We start from the raw sequence: 23676 nt of genomic DNA, 5'->3' as shown, positions 1-23676 counted from the left end.
GAAGTCAGCACGGGCGACAACCTAAGTCACCTAGCGACAACCTACGACAGCGCCCACGTCAGGAGACGTCAAGCTGCGCTCATTGGCGTCAAACCCACTGTCGCCGAAATTTTTTCAACATTCTGAAAATCCAGCGGTGACCAGAAAGACGCTACGATCAGGCAAACGCCTCCGCTGTCACGCTGTGAAAACGGAGAGGATGAGACGGAGCTTCTTCCCACAGGCCATCAGGACTGTCAACTTTTATAACCCCAGAGACTAAATTTTTGTCGACACTAATAGTAACTTATTAACTTTATTTATATGCTGTAACTGTAATTCTTTTTGTGCACAACCCGCAGGCATTGCCACTTTCATTTCACTGCACATCGTGTATGTGTATGTGACAAATAAATTTGACTTGACTTGACGACTCTTTGGAGACGACTCACGACCGTACAGGCGACACCCCGGCGACCGTGTGGCCACAGCCTAGTCGCCTGGAGTCGTCTAAACAATCGCCAACGTGGGACAGGGGCTTTACAATGGTTCCTGGGTTTGGAAAGACTGAGACTGAAGCCGTTGCTGAAAGTTGAAGGGAGATCTGATTGAAGTACCTAAACTGGGAAAGGGTTTGGACAGGGTGACCAGTGCAAGGCTAGGTTCCTAATGGTGGAGGGTGTCAAGGACTGGAGTCACCGATATAAAATACAGGGGAAGAAAATTAATAGAAGCACGAGGAAAAACATTTTATTGCAAGGCATAGTTTGGATCTGCAGATGTGGAGGAAGGAGCTTCCATTGCGGTAAGGAGGAATTTGATATTTAAAATAAAATGTCATACAGCAGGGAAACAGGCTTATGGCCCACTTGCCCATGCTGACCAAGATGCCCCATTCACATCCCACCTGCCCGCCTTTGGCCCATATCCCTCTAACCTTTCCGATCCATGTCCCTGTCCAAAAGTCTTTTAAATGTCGGTCAGGGAAAATTTGCAAGTGGTACAGCCTCAGAATAAAAGGACGCACCCTAAGGAAGGAGATGAGGAGGGATTTATTTCGTCAGAGGGTGGAGAATCTGTGGAATTCATTGTCGCAGAGGGTTGTGGAGGCCGTCAATGGATATTTTTAAGGCAGAGATAGATAGATTCTTGATTAGTACGGGTGTCAAGGGTTATGGGGAGAAGGCAGGAGAATGGGGTTAGGAGGGAGAAATAGACAGACAATAGACAATAGGTGCAGGAGGAGGCCATTCGGCCCATCGAGCCAGCACCACCATTTAATGTGATCATGGCTTATCATTCTCAATCAGTACCTGTTCCTGCCTTCTCCCCACACCCCCTGACTCCGCTATCATTAAGAGCTCTGTCTAACCCTCTCTTGAAAGCATTCAGAGAATTGGCCTCCACTGCCTTCTGAGGCAGAGAATTCCACAGATTTACAACTCTCTGAGTGAAAAGGTTTTTCCTCGTCTCCGTTCTAAATGGCCTACCCCCTATTCTTAAACTGTGGCCCCTGGTTCTGGACTCCCCCAACATTGGGAACATGTTTCCTGCCTCTAACGTGTCCAACCCCTTAATAATCTTATATGTTTCAATAAGATCCCCTCTCATTCTTCTAAATTCCAGTGTATACAAGCACAGTCGCTCCAGTCTTTCAACATATGACAGTCCCGCCATTCCAGGAATTAACCTAGTGAACCTATGCTGCACTCCCTCAATAGCAAGAATGTCCTTCCTCAAATTTGGAGACCAAAACTGCACACAGTACTCCAGGTGTGGTCCCTCTGGGGCCCTGTACAACTGCAGAAGGACCTCTTTGCTCCTATACTCAAGTCCTCTTGTCATGAAGGCCAACATGCCATTAGCTTCCTTCACTGCCTGCCGTTCCTGCGTGCTGACTTTCAGTGACTGATCAGCCATGATTGAATGGCAGAGTAGACTTGATGGGCCGAATGGCCTAATTCTGCTCCAATCCCTTATGTATGGAGAAGCCAGAGTGTAGAACTAAAGAGTTGATCTGGGAGAAGATCACAAGAGTTGATCTGGGAGAAGATCACCCCTCCTTCCCAAATCTCCCTCTATCTTCCTGTCTCCACCTATATCCTTCCTTTGTCCCGCCCCCCTGACATCAGTCTGAAGAAGGGTCTCGACCCAAAACGTCACCCATTCCTTCTCTCCCGAGATGCTGCCTGACCCGCTGAGTTACTCCAGCATTTTGTGAATAAATACCTTCGATTTGTACCAGCATCTGCAGTTATTTTCTTATACCAGTTGAACTGGTGGTCACAATGGCCTCTTTTGGTGTGTGACCCTGGAATGATTGCACACTTGCCTGTAAAATCAGGAGTCTGGTGCTCCCTCCGAACTTAATAACGTGGCCAACTTTCAGCCGGTGGTAGCAGTTTGGCTCCACTCTCTCTTTGTTCACCACCGTTCCGTGCGTGCTGCCCAGGTCGTAAACGTAGAAGCCGACGCTACTTCCCCCTTCGGCCGCCCGCCGGTGCTGCACCACGGCGTGGTAGCGCGAAATGGAGGGGTGCTCGAGGGCGATGTCGCAGGCAGGGAGCCTCCCGACGACGTAGAAGCTCTTCTGATTCAGGCTGATCACCGACGCGATGCCTCCATTCTTGAGGACCTCAAAGCTGTAGGGGGCCTCCGCTAAACCCCCCCACGGGGGCTCCACGTAGGGGAGCGGGGGACAGGGCTTGTAACTATCAGAGGGTAACCGGGGAATGGACCTGGGCTTGGTCAATGGCAACGTGGGTTTGGGAGGCTGGCTTTCAACGAGCTTCTGATCTTCTGTGGATTTCCCCTCAGACTCGGACCCAGTTCCTTGCTCGTGTGCTGCAAGATCTTCAACAGCCGCCGCCTCTTCCCCTCCAGGCACTTCAGTAGATTTAACACTTTCGGTTGCTTCTGTGCTGGACGATGAAGGGCTCGAGTGGAGAGTCTTCTCCTTCTTCTGCAACGGAGTCAAAGGCAGGAAGGGCTTCTTGAAACTATCACCGTTTAATGCATCTGCAACCAAACAAATAAAGAGCGTAACAGTACGACGTGTGATTCTATGACCAACGCACCCATTAAGATAAATAGCCGTATAGCGTAATGGAGAAAATGTTTTGGAGTGGCTTCAGGTTTGCATTAGAACATAGAACAGTACAGCATGGGAACAGGCCCTTCGGCCTACAATGCTTGTGCCGAGCATAATACCAAGTTAAACTGAGTAGGAAAATAACTGCAGGTGCTGGTACAAATCGAAGGGATCACAAAATGCTGGAGTAACTCAGTGGGTCAGGCAGCATCTCTGGAGAGAAGGAATGGGTGACGCTGAAGAAGGGTCTCGACCCGAAACGTCACCCATTCCTTCTCTCCTGAGATGCTGCCTGAGTTACTCCAGCATTTTGCGATACCAAGTTAAACGGATCTCATCTACTGGTACATAATCCACATCCCTATTCCCTGCACTTTCATGTGTCTATCCAAAAGTCTTTTTAACGCCACTATCGCACAGTATTGTTCCAACAACAGTCCAACCATATAGGACTCCATTTCGATTTTTTTGTACATTTCTTATCGTTGTACAATTCTACAGAACAGAGTAAATATTAACTGCTACAACTGAGCTAAAGTCGGTATTTATATCTCAGCATTATAATGATCAGGGAATTTAGATCAAACAACCTTGTTTGTCTGAAGCTTCAAAGATATTCTTTCCTCAACTTTCTCCAGTGGGTGTAAATATATTTATTCTTGGCTGGTCGAGCTGCTGCCTCTAAGCTCCAGATAACCAGGTTTGATCCTGACTGCGGGTGCTGTCTGTACGGAGTTTGCACGTTCTCCCCGTGACCTCCGGTTTCTTCCCACATCCGAAAGAAGCACAGGATTGTAGGTTCATTGACCTCTGGAAATTGCCCCTGGCGTGTAGGGACTGGACGCAAAAGTGGGATGACACCGAACTAGTGTGAACGGATGGAAACTCCATCCAAGGACCCAAACAGTCTTTCAACTCCATCCAAGGACCCAAACAGTCTTTCAACTCCATCCAAGGACCCAAACAGTCTTTCAACTCCATCCAAGGACCCAAACAGTCTTTCAACTCCATCCAAGGACCCAAACAGTCTTTCAACTCCATCCAAGGACCCAAACAGTCTTTCAACTCCATCCAAGGACCCAAACAGTCTTTCAACTCCATCCAAGGACCCAAACAGTCTTTCAACTCCATCCAAGGACCCAAACAGTCTTTCAACTCCATCCAAGGACCCAAACAGTCTTTCCTGCAACCGCATGAGATGCAACACCTGTCCCTTTACCTCCCCCCTCAACTCCATCCAAGGACCCAAACAGTCTTTCGCCACGTCTAGTGTGAACGGGTGATTGGTCGATGGTCAGCGTGGACTTGGTGGGTCTGTTTCAATGCTGTACCTTTCAATCAATCTGGATGTGCTAATCACTGAGAGGTTAATCCTAACTACCTGCCTCTAGTTGCCATTGAAGTGGTGTAGTGAGCTGTATTCTTGAACTGCTGAAAACCATTGTGAACAAAGGTTGGAATTCTGAGATTACACTTAACAAACACAAAATGAACTGCAAGTAGACACAAAATGCTGGAGTAACTCAGCGGGTCAGGCAGCATCACTGGAGAGAAGGAATGGGTGGCGTTTCGGGTCGAGACCCTTCTTCAGACTGATGTCAGGGGAGGGAGCGAGACAAAGAAAGGAAGTAGTAGGAGACAGGAAGAATAGTGGGAGAACTGGGAAGGGGGAAGAACTGATGTTGTGATGTTATGAACTGATGAAATGAACTGCAATATATTTCATTCAGTATACAGCGTTATCTTGAGAAGAATTTATGGTTGATGCTGTACCCATGCACCAGTGGCTCCTTCTTTGTCTTACTATTTAAAGTGATTGCCTCAATCTCTCCTACATTAGTTCAAATGTTGTTTAAATACAACTTGGAAACAGGCCCTTCGGCCCAGCTAGTCTCCTCCTTAGAATGGATGAGAAAGTCCCCAACCAACATAGAAAACATAGAACATAGAAAATAGGTGCAGGAGTACGCCATTCGGCCCTTCGAGCGTGCACCGCCATTCAATATGATCATGGCTGATCATCCAACTCAGTATCCCGTACCTGCCTTCTCTCCATACCCCCTGATCCCTTTAGTCACAAGGGCACATCTAACTCCCTCTTAAATATAGCCAATGAACTGGCCTCAACTACCTTCTGTGGCAGAGAATTCCACAGATTCACCACTCTCTGTGTGAAAAAAAACTTTCTCATCTCGGTCCTAAAAGACTTCCCCCTTATCCTTAAACTGTGACCCCTTGTTCTGGACTTCCCCAACATCGGGAACAATCTTCCTGCATCTAGCCTGTCCAACCCCTTAAGAATTTTGTAAGTTTCTATAAGATCCCCCCTCAATCTTCTAAATTCCAGCGAGTACAAGCCGAGTCTATCCAGTCTTTCTTCATATGAAAGTCCTGCCATCCCAGGAATCAATCTGGTGAACTTTCTCTGTACTCCCTCTATGGCAAGAATGTCTTTCCTCAGATTAGGAGACCAAAACTGTACGCAATACTCCAGGTGTGGTCTCACCAATGCCCTGTACAACTGCAGCAGAACTTCCCTGCTCCTATACTCAAATCCCTTCGCTATGAATGCCAACATACCATTCGCTTTCTTCACTGCCTGCTGCACCTGCATGCCTACTTTCAATGACTGGTGTACCACGACACCCAGGTCTCGTTGCATCTCCCCTCAACATGAACAGGTGATCGATGGTCAGCATACTCTGGGTGGGCCAAAGGACCAATTTCCATGCTATATTTCTAAACTCATTCCCTCCCCAGATGCTGCCTGACCCGCTGAGTTCTTCCAGCACTTTGTGTTTTGCTCAGGATTCCAGTATTTGCAGCTTAAGTTCTCGTGACTCCAATTTTGGGTAATGTTCTTCTTAAAAAAATCAACAAGACCCACAACTCTAAAGGACACAAAGTTCTGGAACAATGCAGCGGGTCAGGCAGCTTCTCTGGAGAATCTGTATGGGTGACATTTCGGGTCGGGACTCTATCAGATCTCCCTTCAGCCTCAGATGCTCCAGAGAAAACAATCCTGGTTTGCCGAACCTCTCCACTGGAGCTGTGCCTGTTCCTAATAACTCTCACTTCCTCGATCTTAAAAATATTCACCTCTCCCTCTCCACCTTAAACATATCTAGTACGGTTATGGAGAGAAGGCAGGAGAATGGGGTTGTGAGGGAAAAATAAATCAGCCAGGATGGAAAGGTGGAGCGAATTCGATGGGCCGAATGGGCTAATTCTGCTCCTGTGTCCTATAGCCTTCTTGATCTGACCTCCACCACCCTCTACTTACAAAATTCTTAAGGGGTTGGACAGGCTAGATGCAGGAAGATTGTTCCCGATGTTGAGGAAGTCCAGAACAAGGGGTCACAGTTTAAGGATAAGGGGGAAGTCTTTTAAGACTGAGATGAGAACGTTTTTTTTCACACAGAGTGGTGAATCTGTGGAATTCTCTGCCACAGAAGGTAGTTGAGGCCAGTTAATTGGCTATATTTAAGAGGGAGTTAGATGTGGCCCTTGTGGCTAAAGGGATCAGGGGGTATGGAGAGAAGGCAGGTACGGGATACTGAGTTGGATGATCAGCCATGATCATATTGAATGGCGGTGCAGGCTCGAAGGGCCGAATGGCCTACTCCTGCACCTATTTTCTACGTTTCTATGTTTCTTAAGCAAAGAATTCCAGTGATTCACTGCCCTCTGCGAGAAGGAATTTCGTCACACACCAGTTTTAAATGATCGCCCCTTTGTCTCGTAACTGTGTCTCCTTGTTTATGATTCTCCCACTCGTAGAAACATCTCAACAGATACATAGTGCAGGAAAATAACTGCAGATGCTGGTAGAAATCAAAGGTATCACAAAATGCTGGAGTAACTCAGCAGGTCAGGCAGCATCTAGGAGAGAAGGAATGGGTGACGTTTCGGGTCGAGACCCTTCTTCAGACTGATGTCAGGGGGACGGGACAAAGATACTCAACAGATACACATTCCTTTTCTCTGGAGCTTCAGAGGCTGAAGGGAGACCTATAGATAGAAGCATATAAAATGTCTGAAGGACATTCCTGACCCAAAACGTCCCCGATCCATGTTCTCTGTCTGACTTGTGCAGGAAGAAACCGCGGATGCTGGTTTAAACCGAAGATAGACACAAAATGCTGGCGTAACTCGGCGGGTCGGGCAGCATCTCTGGAGAGAAGGAATAGGTGACGTTTTGGGTCTCCTTCAGACTAGAGAGTTAGGGGAAAGGGAAACGAGAGATATAGACGGTGATGTAGAGAGATATAGAAGAAATGACTTGCTGAGTTACTCCAGCACTTGTGCATCCTTTTGTGTATTAACCAGCATCTGCAGTTCCACGCTGCTGCATACCCGCAACTCTTGTCAGCTTTCAAAATGCGCGTGGCTGGAACTATTCCTTTTTGAATATGATTTGCATCCTAGTTTTTCAAAATGAGCTCTGCAGCCCAGCACTACAGAAATCGGAGAGCGTGAAAATCAGGACGGAGTGCGGATTTGACGCACAGATCAACCGTGACTTTATTGCACAATGGAGAAGGCTCGGGGTGGGGGGAGGGATTGACCATTTCCAGGTTCTATTTCTTAAATGTTTAGGAATAGGAGAGAGAAATTAATTAATTTTCCGATGCAAAAAGCTGGAGTAACTCAGCGGGTCAGACAGCATCTTCAGTCTGAAGAAGGGTCTGGACCCGAAACGTCACCAATTCCTTTTCTCCAGAGATGCTGTCTGACCCGTTGAGTTACTACAGCTTTTTGTGTCTATCTTCGGTTTAAACCAGCATCTGCAGATCCTCCCGACACATTCATTTCCTGACACTCCGCCGTATTATGTGTCCAGTCAGCAATACTGGTATTTAATTTGTTAGTGCTTTTATTTCAATTGCAAGACAGTGCAATTATAAAAATGTATTGTTTTGGAAAGCAGGCAGTAGAAGCTCAGATGGGTGGAGAGACCTCCTTCAATTGCCCAAGCTGTCAGAGGATCGTTAGAAAGGTTTTGAAAATAACTGATCTGGAAACCATTGATTATTAGCATTGTGAAGCAAATCCAGAGAAATATGCAGAACACAGCAGGTGGCTAGCATCATGCAGTCAAGAGAGAAATACTGTCAGCATAATGCATTCAACTTGTTCAGAAGCTTAGGGCACAGATTTTTTAATCAGAATTCAATTTTAAAGTTACTTTATAGAAGTGACATTGTTGGATGTATGGAAACTTACTCTGAAAAATTTAGAGGATTAGCGCCAAAGTCTACCCTCATCAGCACCACTGTGCTGGCTCAGTAGTTACCAATGACCTTGAAGTGTCAGAGTGCTGGAGGAACTCAGCGGGTCGGGCAGCATCTCTGGAGAACATGGGTAGCTGACGTTTCAAGTCAGGATTCCTCGCCAGACTCATCCAGAGATGCTGCCCGACCTGCTGAGCTACTCCAGCACGCTGTGTTCAAGATTGCAGCACCCACAGTTCCTTGGGTCTACCTTGAAGTGTTCGTTCTGCAATCATCCCTCAAGTGGAATAGATAGGGTAGATGCACAGAATATTTTACCCAGAGTTGGGGAAATCAAGAACCAGAGGACATAGGTTTAAAGTGAGAGGGGAAAGAATTAATCGGCAACTGAGGGGCAATTACATTTTTTTATCTATCTGTCTGTCTGTCCGTCCAAACACACATAAACACACAGTGGTGGGTAAATGGAACAAACTGCCAGAGGAGGTAGTTGAGGCAGATACTATAACAACATTTAAAAGACATTTGGACAGGTACATGGATAGGACAGGTTTAGAGAGATACTAGATACTTGGACCCAAATCTCTCCTGCATTGGTGCAGCACCCTCTCCTCCCCCACTCCCATCCCCCCCATCCCCCCTCCCCCATCACCCTCCCTCCCTCCTCCCCTCCTCCCCTCCCCCTCCCTCCCCCCTCCCCCTCAACCCCCCTTAGCCTCGCTCCCTCCCCCCTCCCTCCCTAGGAGATAGATTTAAACTTTAAAATGTGAATAACTTAAAAAATATAACACCGATTTCAATGAAACATCTTCCATTAACACCAAAGGGACGACGGTGAGTAAGGTGGGCCTAAAATTGGCGCGCTATTGTGTATCGTTTTGGCTGTAGTTCAGGAATAAACAAACAAACAAACAAACGAGAGTTTTAGTATATAAACATAGCACAAAAAGTAAGGAAATTTGTGTTTGGTAGATTATTTCTTTGTTGTAACAATGCTTCTTGGCAATAAATCTTATACCGTTGGAAAGCCTGTTTATTTCCCTTTTAAATGGTGCCACATTTGTAAGGAACATGCATTTGTGGGATGAGCAGCAGAGCTGAGTATATGGGTTGTGCCCATGAAAAATTTGCCAAATCTTCTCTGCCACTGCCAAACAGCTCATTCTGCTGTTGCTATTGACTCTTGTTTTGAGCTTCTGGTACCCCCAGAATCGGCATGCCACGTTTGACTGATCTGGCAGCCCTATGAGACCGGAGATCGGCTGCGTGCAGTCTGTTCCGAATTGTCTGGGCAGAGAGCCGTCAGCCATATCATCCTGCAAACCTTGACTGCAAATCTGTAGAAGACAGCCTACGGTTCCTAAGTGCTGACAGGGTGAGGAAACAGTCTTCTTCGGGTGTCGTCTTCTTGGGACGCCCACTTCGCGGCCTGTCTCTGACATCCCCCGTTATATGGAACTTGGCCTTCACTTTGGAGATGGTACTAGGGCTCACTCCAAATAATGCCGCAACTTGGTTTTGCGGAACACCAGCTTGAAGTTGCCCTATCGCACGGGCCCTATCCAGATCAGTCAAAGGTGGCATGCCGATTCTTGGAGCAGACACCTACTGACCGCTGTAGCAGGGCCCATGCTCACAGATGCTGCCAATCAGGTGCCAATCAGGCACCTGATTGTCAACACCTGGGGGTACCAGAAGCTCAAAACAAGAGTCAATAGCAACAGCAGAATAAGCTGTTTGGCATTGGCAGAGAAGATTTGGCAAATTTTCATGGGCGCAACCCATATACTCAGCTCTGCTGCTCATCCCACAAATGCATGTTCCTTACAAATGTGGCACCATTTAAAAGGGAAATAAACAGGCTTTCCAACGGTATAAGATTTATTGCCAAGAAGCATTGTTACAACAAAGAAATAATCTACCAAACACAAATGTCCTTACTTTTTGTGCTATGTTTAGATGGGCCAAACACGGGCAGGTGGGACTAGTGTAGACGGGGCATGTTGGTTGTCATGGGGAAGTTGGGCTGAAGGGCCTGTTTCCGTGGTATGACTATGACAAGTAGATAGGGCTGGAAGGAGCAACTAGGCCTCTACAATATGTATCCTGAGACCCTGGCACCAATATCACCTTAATCGCATTGAGGCTGATTTTCATTGCTTTTAAATGTCCCATTGTGAAAGATTAATCAGACACATTTAAAAGCAAATGAAATTGAGTCAGATAATTGGAAAGCAAGTAAAGAAATAAATAAAAAAGCTACGCTTTTTCTAACCAGAGTTTTTTAGGATTAAATTTTTTTAACATTTTATCCAACATTTTATTTTAAAGAACTTTGAACAGTGCAGCACAGAAATAGGCCATTCAGCCCACAATATCTGTGCCAAACATTATGCCAAATTAAATTAATCCCTTCTCATGGAGTGATATAGTCATACAGCATGGAAACAGACCCTTCGGCTCAACTTGCACACACCGACCAACATGTCCCATCTACACTAGTCTTACCTGCCTGCGTTTGGCCCATATCCCTCTAAACCTATCCTTATCCTGGGAAAACCATGAGGAATAGATTGGATTGATGCACAGCGACTCATGCCCAGAGTAGGGGAATCATGAACCTGAGGACATAGGTTTAAAGTGATGGGGAAAGATTTAGCAGGAACCTGAGGAGTAACTTTTTCACACAAAGGGTGATAGGTGTATGGAACGATCTGTTGGAGGAGGTTGTTCAGGCAGGGACTATCGCAACATTTAACAAACATTTAGACATGTATATGGATAGGATGCGTTTAGAGAGAAATGGGCCAAATGCAGGCAGGTGGGACTAGTGTACACAGGACATGTTGGTTAATGTAGGCAAGTTGGACTGAAGGACTTGTTTCCAAGCTGTATGACTTTATCCATGCACTTCTCTAAATGTTCCTTCTGCTTGCACAAGATCCCTATCCTTACATTCTCTGCACATTCATGTGCTTATCTAAAACCGTCCAGATTGGTGATGGAGGCTTCTGCCATCAGCGGAAGGTTCAGGCTGATCTATCTGGTGGAACATTCCAGATGTTCTGCTCCTGTTCAATGGCCTCTTTCTGTGCTGTAGTTCCACTGATGATACAGGGTACAAATATCCATGGCAACAACATCATGAATGTCGGCTTGGAGCCAAGCGGCTTTGTGAGGAGGAGGAGGAGGAGGAGTATATTCCAGAATACACGCCACCTCTTAATACATAGAAACATAGATAATAGGTGCAGTGGTAGGCCATTCGGCCCTTCGAGCTTGCACCGCCATTCAATATGATCATAGCTGATCATCCAACTCAGTATCCCGTACCTGCCTTCTCTCCATACCCCCTGATCCCTTTAGCCACAAGGGCCACATCTAACTCCCTCTTAAATATAGCCAATTCCACAGATTCGCCACTCTCTGTATGAAAAAAAAAATTCTCATCTCGGTCCTAAAAGACTTCCCCCTTATCCTTAAACTGTGACCCCTTGTTCTGGACTTCCCCAACATCGGGAACAATCTTCCTGCATCTAGCCTGTCCAACCCCTTAAGAATTTTGTAAGTTTCTATAAGATCCCCCCTCAATCTTCTAAATTCCAGCGAGTACAAGCCGAGTCTACACAGTCTTTCTTCATATGAAAGTCCTGCCATCCCAGGAATCAATCTGGTGAACCTTCTCTGTACTCCCTCTATGGCAAGAATGTCTTTCCTCAGATTAGGAGACCAAAACTGTACGCAAACACGGGACAAGGTGACATCACCGCCCCGCACCACCTCACCCAGCCAGCGGCCACGTGCTCCCGCTCCACCAATGGCGGCCGCCCGGGCCGGGAGGCGGGTTGCTACGCAGCCTCCGTTAGGCGGTGACCGGGCCTCTGGACTGGCACTGTCTGGGCCTACACTGCCCGGAAGGTAGACACAGATTTCAACCAGCATCTGCAGTTTTTTTCCTACTACACTGTCTGGACTTAGAGTGTCTGGGCCTACAGTGTCCGGGCCTACAGTGTCGGGGCTTACAGTGTCCGGGCCTAGAGTGTCCGGGCCTACAGTGCCATCCGGGCCTACCGTGTCGGGGCCTACAGTGTCGGGGCCTACAGTGTCGGGGCCTACAGTGTCGGGGCCTACAGTGTCCGGGCCTGCAGTGTCCGGGCCTGCAGTGTCGGGGCCTGCAGTGTCGGGGCCTGCAGTGTCGGGGCCTGCAGTGTCGGGGCCTGCAGTGTCGGGGCCTGCAGTGTCGGGGCCTGCAGTGTCGGGGCCTGCAGTGTCGGGGCCTGCAGTGTCGGGGCCTGCAGTGTCGGGGCCTGCAGTGTCCGGGCCTGCAGTGTCCGGGCCTGCAGTGGCCGGGCCTGCAGTGGCCGGGCCTACAGTGGCCGGGCCTACAGTGTCCGGGCCTACAGTGCCGTCCGGGCCTACCGTGCCGTCCGGGCCTACCGTGCCGTCCGGGCCTACAGTGGCCGGGCCTACAGTGTCGGGGCCTACAGTGTCGGGGCCTACAGTGTCGGGGCCTACAGTGTCCGGGCCTACAGTGTCCGGGCCTACAGTGTCCGGGCCTACAGTGTCCGGGCCTACAGTGTCCGGGCCTACAGTGTCCGGGCCTACAGTGTCCGGGCCTACAGTGTCGGGCCTGCAGTGTCGGGGCCTGCAGTGTCGGGGCCTGCAGTGTCGGGGCCTGCAGTGTCGGGGCCTGCAGTGTCGGGGCCTGCAGTGTCGGGGCCTGCAGTGTCGGGGCCTGCAGTGTCGGGGCCTGCAGTGTCGGGGCCTGCAGTGTCGGGGCCTGCAGTGTCCGGGCCTGCAGTGTCCGGGCCTGCAGTGGCCGGGCCTACAGTGTCCGGGCCTACAGTGTCCGGGCCTACAGTGCCGTCCGGGCCTACCGTGCCGTCCGGGCCTACCGTGCCGTCCGGGCCTACCGTGCCGTCCGGGCCTACAGTGGCCGGGCCTACAGTGTCCGGGCCTACAGTGTCCGGGCCTACAGCACCCCCGGGCCTGATACGGGGCAAGGGCGGTCCCATACGGGACAAATCAATTTAGCCCAAAATACGGGATGTCCCGGCTAATACGGGACAGTTGGCAACCCTAGCCGTGAGGGAGGGGGAAGAGCAACGGGGAACTGGCGTGGGGCGACTGCCGTGAGTGAGGGAGGGGGTGGTGGAGTGGGGGGGGGGGGGGGGGGAAGAACAAAGGAGAAAGTGTCGAGGGGTGAGGGGATTAGTAACTTTGTCAGCGCCCTGTCTGGGCGACCATTTGCATACCTTGGGTACGCAAGCAAAGAATTTCACTGTGACTTGTCACATGTGACAATAAAGTATTCAATTCAATTAAATTCAATTTCTGGGGTGTAGCATGATTTTACCGGATTGCATGCAAAACATTGCATGTGACAATGAAGTAACTACCACTTCTACGATCTGAACCGCACACAAAACTCCAAATGCGTTCTAACCAAAGATTTATGAAGCCGCAATATGATTTCCTGCCTGATGACAAGCATGCCATTTGCCTTCTTTACCACTCTGTCTACTTGCCTTACCACTCTCAGGGTGAGAATCCCAGAACTAAAGGTCCCTCCGTATACCAATGCTGTTGGGTTGAGTCATTAACTGTGTACTTTTTCTTACACTTGACTTCTCAAAGTGCAACACCTTACACTTGTCTAGATCGAAGACCATTTCTACTCTGTCTCTTGAGCTCTGAGATCAGAACTAATTTTTAAACTTTTATTAATTTTGCTATGCATTGTATGGAAACCAAAAGTGGATGGGGAAATAGGTCCACCACCAATTTTCCGGTAACTGTTGATATGGATCCTTCTGTCATCCGGACACGTTTCCCCAAAAACGTGGTGCCTAGGCCGGGTGAGTGGCAAATCTCGTTGTCATTGGGACTTCCGCGTCCGATCGGCGGGTCAAATATGTCCTCTGGGCACTGGAACTAGGGCCCAGCTGGAACCAGCAGATCCATTCGCAAAGCCGACTTCAGATGCCAATCGGCGGGTTGAATTTGCCAGCTGCAGCCTGGACTCTGGAACTCTAGCCTAGCCAGAGCCCGCAGATCTATTCCAATAAGCGACTTCCACAGCCAACTTTGCGGGCCGGGAATTTTTTTTAGATTTAGAGATACAGCGCGGAAACATGCCCTTCGGCCCACCGGGTCCGCGCCGCCCAGCGATCCCCGCACATTAAACACTATCCTACACACTCTCGGGACAATTTTTTACATTTGCCCAGCCAATTAACCTACATACCTGCACGTCTTTGGAGTGTGGGAGGAAACCGAAGATCTCGGAGAAAACCCACGCAGGTCACGGGGAGAGCGTACAAACTCCGTACAGACGGCGCCCATAGTCAGGATCGAACCTGAGTCTCTGGCGCTGCATTCACTGTAAGGCAGCAACTCTACCGCTGCGCCACCGTACCTCTTGCCCCCCCCCCCCCCCCTCCCGGCATTTGGACCAACAGAGGTCAAGGCCTTGAGGGGGCAAGGCCGTGACCTCTGTTGGCCCAGCAAAACAGACAATCCAGAAAGGGTAGACACAAAATGCCGGAGTAACTCAGCGGCTCAGGCAGCATCTCGGGAGAGAAGGAATGCCTTCTCTCCCGAGATGCTGCCTGACCCGCTGAGTTACTCCGGCATTTTGTGTCTACCTTCGATTTAAACCAGCATCTGCAGTTTTTTTCCCCACACATAATCCAGAAAGAGTCTGGAACTAAGGGGGATGGAATATCAGTGGTGGACCTGCATTAGGTATTTCCAGCAATTTGCACTTACACTTTAGTTGTTCACCTGTTGGGTTTTTTTTTCTTTTTATAGAGGACATATTATGGAGGCAATTTATCCTTCAAGATAAGATGTGTGGCGTTCTATGATTTTTAATTGGAAAATGAAAAGGCACATTTTTCCGTTCAGTGTAAAAAAAAAACATCAATTAGCGTTTTATGCTTCAAAGTGCGCCCTTGTGTTACAATTTCCTAGTTTCTGGAAGTCTTCATTGTTATCAATGCGAAGACTTTGATTTAAATTTGCTTCTGCTGGATGTTCAGAAAGTTAAAACTTGCTCATTATGTGGAAGCTGTCTAGTAGTTCAGCTTGCAATATTTAAAATGTGGCAGATGGACACCTCGCTCATGGGCTTTATATTCGGGCATGATTTGAAACACCTTCCACATTTTGGATTCATTTTGAAAGGGAAGAACTGCTTTCTCAAGCTTGTAGTATTATTATGACTAGCAGAACAATATCACATCAATAGTTTGGTTCTAAGACATAAAGAAATGCTGGAGTAACTCAGCGGGACAGGCAGCATCTCTGGACAGAAGGAATGGGTGACGTTTCGGGTCGAGACCCTTCTTCAGACTCCTGCAGCGGTTTATTCTTCTCAAACACCCTGATAAAGAGTCATAGAGTCATACAGCACGCAGACAGGCCCTTCAGCCCAACTTTTCCGTGCTGCCCAAGATGCCCCATCGACACAAGTCCCACTTTCCCGTGTTTGGCCTGTATCCTTCTAAACCTTTCATTGAGTAATAGAGTGTGGAAAACAGACCCTTCGGCCCAACTTGCCCACACCAGCCTCCACATCCCAGCTACACCAGTCCCACCTGCCTGCATTTGGTCCATGTACCAGTTCAAATGCGATTTCAATTTTGATGGTCTGTAATTGGCACTGAAAATGTTGGCGTTCTGTGCCTGGTAATGAAAATGTTAATGCTGGACCTTGTCCTGTCAGCCTTTGAAAGACCTACTTAACCACTTCTGAATTATGCTACTGGAAGCCTATTGAAGATTCAGATCAGAACAAATGACCTTCATTTTAGCTGAACTACAATTGCATTCTCTCCATTTTAGGTATGGATTTTATATGGGGTTTCAGGGATAAAGGATGGGATATATTATCTTTTAAATGTTGAGCACCAATCTCAACAAAATTAATTTTTTGAAATCTGACATCAGTGCAAATATCTGAAAGTCAGGGAGCTGAGCTGTTTATTTTCCTTTGTACCAATAAATGTTAAGGCATAAAAAATGATTAGAGCGTAAAATAAAATTCTCATTTAAATGACGGATCCAACAAAAAAAGTAACTGGACTGTCAATCAGTTTCCTGGGCTATTGATTTGAAGACGATCATAGCAGCTGGGGAATTTAAATTGAACTAATTAAATAAGCTATGAAGAAAAAAGCTATTATCAGTAAAGGTTATCGTGAAACCATTGGAAATTCATAAAACCCAAAGTAGATGGCTAATAACCTTCAAGGAAAATGGCAGAGTGATTGAATTACTGGACTATCGGGTTCTGGACCTTTATCTCAAGATATCTTTGAATCCCACCATTGCAGATTTTAAGTATTTAAAGTATTTAAATACATTTCAAATTTAAGCAAAAGCTAGTATCAGTAACAAAACTTGGGATTGTCATTTAAAAGCCATCTCATTTGAGTAATGTTCATCAGGACAGAAATCCTGCCATTATAACACAGTCTGGCTCTTACATGAGTTCACAGAAACATAGAAACATAGTAAATAGGTGCAGGAGGAGGCCATTTGGCCCTTTGAGCCAGCACCGCCATTCATTGTGATCATGGCTGATCATCCACAATCAGTAACCCGTGCCTGCCTTCTCCCCATATCCCTTGATTCCGCTAGCCCCCAGAGCTCTATCTAACTCTCTTTTAAATTAATCCAGTGAATTGGCCTCCACTGCCTTCTGTGGCGGAGAATTCCACAAATTCGCAACTCTCTGGGTGAAAAAGTTCAGACCCTGCAATGTTCTTGAATCAGTTCAGTTCTTGGCTAATTAGAGATGGACAATAAATACCGATACTGCCCAGGATGACCACTTCCTTTGCTGAACCCAGGTCTTTGGACTTGAGAGACCACTATTTTACCAGATATGCCACTGCACCACCTTCGAGTCATAGAGTGATGCTGTGTGGAAACTGGCCCTTCGGCCCAACCTTCCCATGCCGACCAACATGCCCCATCGACACAAGTCCCAACTGCATGCACTAGACCCATAACCCTCTAAACCTGTCCAATCCATGCACCATTTTAGATTTTTAGATTTAGAGATACAGCGCAGAAACAGGCCCTTCGGCCCACCGGGTCCGCGCCGCCCAGCGATCCCCGCACATTAGAAAACCCACACAGGTCACGGGGGAACGCGCAAACTCCGTACAGTACAGCACCCGTAGTCAGGATCGAACCTGAGTCTCCGGCGGTGCATTCGCTGTAAGGCAGCAACTCTACCGCTGCGCCAGCGTGCAACCAGTCCAAATATCTCTTAAATGTTATGATAGTAACAAGTGTTACCATCGCCCGGTGCAGCTCGGCCGCGGGGCCTTCCATCGCCCGGCTCGGCCGCGAGACGTTTCAGCGCCCGGTGCGACTCGGCCCCGAGGACTCCCATCCCCTTGCGGGGACTGTGCGGGTCGGTCGGGGACGAGCTGTCTGTCCGTGGGCGTGGGGAAGAGAGTGGAAGTTTTGTTGCCTCCATCACAGTGAGGGGGTGTTTGGAGTCACTGTGATGGACGTTTGTGTTGGGGTCATGTGTCTTGTGTTCATTTTTTTTTGTGTGACTGCTATGTAATTTCGTTCGGTACCTTGGTACCGAATGACAAATAAAGCTCTGTTGACTGTTGTTATGATAGTAGAACGCTGCTTGATCTGCTAAGTATTTTCAGCATTCTCTTTTCATTTTAGAGTCACAAAGTGGACCCGTTGGGATGAAACCTTTCCTGCATTGGTGCAGCACCCTCTCCACCCCCAATCTCCCCTCCCCTCCTCCCCCCTCCCTCCCTCCTCCCCCTCCCTCCCTGCCCTCCCTCCTCCTCCCCCCCCACTCCATCCCCATCAACCCCCCTTATCCTCCCTCCTCTCCCCCCTCTCCACCACCCCCTCCCTCGGAGATAGATTTAAACTTTAAAATGTGAACAACTTAAAAAATATAACACCGATTTCAATTAAACTTCTTCCATTAGCACCACAGGGACAACGGTGAGTAAGGTGGGACTAAAATTGTCACGCTATCATGTACCGCTTTGGCTGTAGTTCAGGAACAAACAAACGAGAGTTTTAGTATATAAATAAATAAATAGATAACACGGAAATAAGCTCTTCAGTCCTACTCATCCATGCCAACAAAGATACCCCATCTAAGCTAGTCCCATTTAGTTGAATTAATTTTGGAATTTTGAACAATTCGTTTAAATACAAGGAAATACAAGGAAAATGGCAGAGTGATTGAATTACTGGACTATCGGGGTTCTGGAGCGTTATCTCGAGATATCTTTGAATCCCACCATCGCAGATACAGCATGGAAACAGGCCCTTCAGCCCACCAGGTCCACGCTGACCATCAATCACTCGTACATAGAAGTTCTATGTTATCCCATTTGATCATCCTCTCCCTATGCACGAGGGGTAATTTACAGAAGAGAAATCAACCTACAAACCCGCAGGTCTTTGGGATGTGGGAGGAAACCGAAGCACCCGAAGGAAACCCAGGCGGTCACGGGGAGAACGTGAAAACTCCACACAGACAGCACCCGAGGTCAGGATGGAACCCGGGTCTCTGGAGCTGTGAGGCGGCTGTGACATTGTGCCGCACTAATTGTTTACACGAATCAATTGGTACCAATTGCAATTGGAATTGACCAATGCTTGTTAAAAAGATTTCTGAAAACACAAGAACATAGCCATGTAATTAGATGATCACCACCCATTTGTAAAACAGCCATTATACGAAAGCCAATAATTTTTGATTATTTAATTTTTGAACCTTGGCAAAGTCACCACAGCAGATTCAACTTAAATGTTTTTTTTTGTAGCTTCTCAGATCAGACAATGGTTCCCAAGGCATCTGTGACTTTGATGGCAAATGATATGTTGCACAACTCGAGAAATACCACCTCTCTTCTTTCACAAAATGTTGGAGTAACTCAGCAGGTCAGGCAGCATCTCAGCAGAGAAGGAATGGGTGATGTTTCGGGTCGAGACCCTTTAGGGTCAATCAGTACCCCGTTCCTGCCTTCTCCCAATACCCCCTGACTATACGTTTCGATAAGATCTCCTCTCATCCTTCTAAATTCCAGTGTATACAAATTTAGTCGCTCCAGTCTTTCAACATATGACAGTCCCGCCATTCCGGGAATTAACCTAGTAAACCTACGCTGCACGCCCTCAATAGCAAGAATATCCTTCCTCAAATTTGGAGACCAAAACTGCACACAGTACTCCAGGTGCGGTCTCACTAGGGCCCTGTACAACTGCAGAAGGACCTCTTTGCTCCTATACTCAACTCCTCTTATTATGAAGGCCAACATTCCATTGGCTTTCTTCACTGCCTGCTGTACCTGCATGCTTCCTTTCAATGAATGATGCACTGGGACACCCAGATCTCGTTGTATGTCCCCTTTTCCTAACTTGACACCATTCAGATAATACTCTGCCTTCCTATTCTTACCACCAAAGTGGATAACCTCACACTTATCCACATTAAACTGCATCTGCCATGCATCCGCCCACTCACACAACCTGTCCAAGTCACCCTGCAACCTCATAGCAGCTTCCTCACAGTTCACACTACCACCCAGCTTTACATCATCTGCAAATTTGCTAATGGTACTTTTAATCACTTCATCCAAGTTATTAATGTATATTGTAAATAGCTGCGGTCCCAGCACCGAGCCTTGCGGTACCCCTCCAGTCACTGCCTGCCATTCTGAAAGGGACCCATTTATCCCCACTCTTTGCTTTCTGTCTGCCAACCAATTTTCTATCCATGTCAGTACCCTACCTCCAATACCATGTGCTCTAATTCTGCCCACTAATCTCCTATGTGGAACCTTGTCAAAGGCTTTCTGAAAGTCGAGGTACATCACATCCACCGGCTCTCCCCTGTCAATTTTCCTAGTTACATCCTCAAAGAATTCCAGAAGGTTAGTCAAGCATGATTTGCCCTTCGTAAATCCATGCTGACTCGGAACGATCCTGTTACTACTATCCAAATGCTCCACAATTTCGTCTTTTATAATTGACTCCAGCATCTTCCCCACCACTGATGTCAGACTAACTGGTCTATAATTTCCCGTTTTCTCTCTCTCTCCTTTCTTAAAAAAGTTGCCTGATAATTGGCCTCTGAATGCCAAAATTTTAATTGGCACCTGATAAAGGACATAATACGCCCGTGCAGGTCCATTGAGGAGATAATTGCTGACATGTAGTCCTTATTTGCCTCAGAGATAATGGGGACAGTGGCAGTGGCAGATTCCTGGTGGGGGACCACCCATGCATGGAAAACAAACAGCAAAGAGATGCAGTCAGGTACGTTGAATGTAATTTACTGTAAACCTACAAAGGCAGTTACCAGCAATGTACGAGTCACCTCCTTGTCAACTGAAGGCATTGTGATCAGCAGGCATATTTACACTGTTGTCAGTTGGTCAGTTACAGGGCAAAGTCTAGGTCTGGAGAAGGGTCCCGGCCCAAAACGTCACCCATCCATTTTCTCCAGGGATGCTGACCCACTGAGTCACTCCAGTAGCATTTTATGTCTATCTTCATTTACAGGGCAAGATATATACTGTGATTATCTTGAGCGCTTTCCCTTTGAGAACAGGTAGAAATAAGGAACGGCAGATGCTGGATTGGAACACAATACACAGGGAACGAAAGACACCCTGTGTTTTACATTGGAAACTGGGGCAAGGAACATAAGTAGGGATTCTACAATTAAGAGACAATTCAAAAGTTGGATCAAAGCGTGAAAAGATTCTATAAAAGAAATTGGGGTGGCACAGTGGTAGAGACATAAACATAAGATTATTAAGGGGTTGGACACGTTAGAGGCAGGAAACATGTTCCCAATGTTGGGGGAGTCCAGAACCAGGGGCCACAGTTTAAGAGTAAGGGGTAGGCCATTTAGAACGGAGATGAGGAAAAACTTTTTCAGTCAGAGAGTTATAAATCTGTGGAGTTCTCTGCCTCAGAAGGCAGCGGAGGCCAATTCTCTGAATGCATTCAAGAGAGAGCTTGATAGAGCTCTTAAGGATAGCGGAGTCAGGGGAATGGGGAGAAGGCAGGAACGGGGTACTGATTGAGAATGATCAGCCATGATCACATTGAATGGTGGTGCTGGCTAGAAGGGCCGAATGGCCTACCCCTGCACCTATTGTCTATTGGATCAAAGCGTGAAAAGATTCTATGAAATAAATTGGGGTGGCACAGTGGTAGAGTTGCTGCCTTACAACACTAGAGACCCAGGTTCAATCCTGACTACGGGTGCTGTTTGTGTGGAGTTTGTATGTTCTCCCTGTGACCACGTGGGCTTTCTCCGGGTACTCCAGTTTCCTTCCACATTTCAAAGCCATGCAAGTATGTAGTTAAGTGGGTTCTGTAAATTATTCCCAGTGTGTAGAATAAAACTAATGTATGGGTGATCGTGGTTGGCATGGACTCAGTGAGCTGAAGTGCCTGTTTCCACGTTGTACCCCCTAAACTAAACTAAAGATTATCAGTAGTGTAAGAAGGAACTTCCAGTTGCCAAACACTTCAACTCCCCCTCCCATTCCACACTGACCTTTCTGTCCTGGGCCTCCTCCATTGTCAGAGTGAGGCCAAATGCAAATTGGAGGAACAGCATCACATATTTTGCTTGGGCTGCTTACAATCCAGTGGTGTAATTGATTTCTCTAACTTCAAGTAGCCCTTGCATTCCCTCTCTCTGCATCCCTCCCCCCACCCGTCGTACCAGCTTCAAAGTCGTCTTGTTGAGTCTCATTGTCTGTAACTCGTTTTCACCTAGCCCACAGCTAACAATGGCCTGCTTCATTTATCATCGTTACTTTTTTGCATATATTTCATTCAGTTGTTCTATATCTCTCTACATCACCGTCTATATCTCTCATTTCCTCTCCCCTGACTCTCAGGCTGAAGAAGGGTCTCGACCCAAAATATCACCTATTCCCTTTCTCCAAAGCTGCTGTCTGACCCTCTGAGTTAATCCAGCCATTTTGTGTTTAAAGATTACCAGAAGATCCAATGAGAATTACATGATAGTCCTTGGAAAGAGGATACTTTAGTCATAGAGTCATAGAGTGATAGTGTGAAAACAGGCCCCTTCGGCCCCAACTTGCCCACACCCCGGCCCAACACTGTCCCATCTACACTAGATCCACCTGCCTGTGACTGGTCCGTATCCCTCCAAACCTGTCCTATCCATGTACCTGTCCAACTGTTTCTTAAACATTGGGATAGTCCCCAGCCTCAATTACCTCCTCTGGCAGCTTGTTCCATACACACCCACCACCCTGTGTGAAAAAGGAACCCCCTCCGATTCCTATTAAATCTTTTCCCTTCACCTTGAACCACCTTACTTGTACTCCAGAGAGGGGGAAGGGGAAGGGGAAGGAAGAGAGAGGGGAAGGTGAGAGAGAAGGGGGGAAGGAGAGAGAGAGGGAGGAGAGAGAGGGAGGAGGAGGAGGAGGGAGGAGGAGAGAGGGAGGAGGGAGGGAGGAGGGAGAGAGGGAGGAGGTAGAGAGGGAGGAGGAGAGAGGGAGGAGAGAGAGGGAGGAGGAGAGAGGGAGGAGGAGAGAGGGAGGAGGAGAGGAGAGGGAGGAGGAGAGAGAGGAGGAGGAGAGAGGGAGGAGGAGAGAGGGAGGAGAGAGATGGAGGAGAGAGAGGGGAGGAGAGAGAGAGGGGAGGAGAGAGAGAGAGAGGGGGAGAGAAAAGACATTCTGGCCTTCCATCACAGTGAGGAGGGGACTGGAGGAGACTCACTGTGATGGATGTTTCTTTTTTGTTTGGTGTTGGATTGTGATTGTGTGTGTTATTGCTTCTTTTTATTGGGTCGTATTGTTGGACTGTGGGTAATCTTTCATTTCACTGCACATTTATGTGTATGTGACAAATAAAATTGACTATTGACTATTGATCATGGCTGATCATTCTCAATCAGTACCCCGTCCCTCGTCCCTTCACCCCGTACCCCCTGACTCCGATATCATTAAGAGCTCTATCTAGCTCTCTCTCTTGAATGCATTCAGAGAATTGGCCTCCACTGCCTTCTGAGGCAGAGAATTCCACAGATTCACAACTCTGACTGAAAAGTTTTTTCTTTTCTGAAGAGAGGAAGAGGGAGAAAGAGGAGGAGAGAGAGAGGAGAGGAAGAGAGAGAGAGGGAAGAGAGAAGTGGAAGAAGAAGAGGGAGAGAGAGAAAGAGGAGAAGTGAGAGAAAGAAGAGGAGAGAGAGGAAGAGAGAGAGTGGAAGAAGAGGGAGAGAGAGAGAAAGAGGGAGAGGAAGAGGTGAGAGAGAGTGGAAGAGAGCAAGAGGGAGAGGAAGGAAGAAAGGAAGAGGGAGAGAAGAGGAGAGAG

The 23676-nt window shown here is 47.6% G+C and overlaps 1 protein-coding gene across 1 annotated transcript in view; it reads right to left on the bottom strand.

The window, feature by feature from the left end:
- The window catches only part of slc4a1ap (solute carrier family 4 member 1 adaptor protein), a 209883-nt gene that overhangs the window by 180658 nt on the left and 5549 nt on the right, over positions 1–23676 (bottom strand). The window contains exon 2 of the mRNA XM_078399941.1: positions 2312–2997. Coding sequence (XP_078256067.1) covers positions 2312–2997 — 686 coding nt within the window. The remainder of the gene's footprint in view (positions 1–2311; positions 2998–23676) is intronic.

This window comes from Rhinoraja longicauda, chromosome 5 (assembly GCF_053455715.1).
Source record: "Rhinoraja longicauda isolate Sanriku21f chromosome 5, sRhiLon1.1, whole genome shotgun sequence".
Taxonomy (NCBI): Eukaryota; Metazoa; Chordata; class Chondrichthyes; order Rajiformes; family Arhynchobatidae; genus Rhinoraja; species Rhinoraja longicauda.
This window is presented reverse-complemented; position numbering and strand designations above follow the sequence as displayed.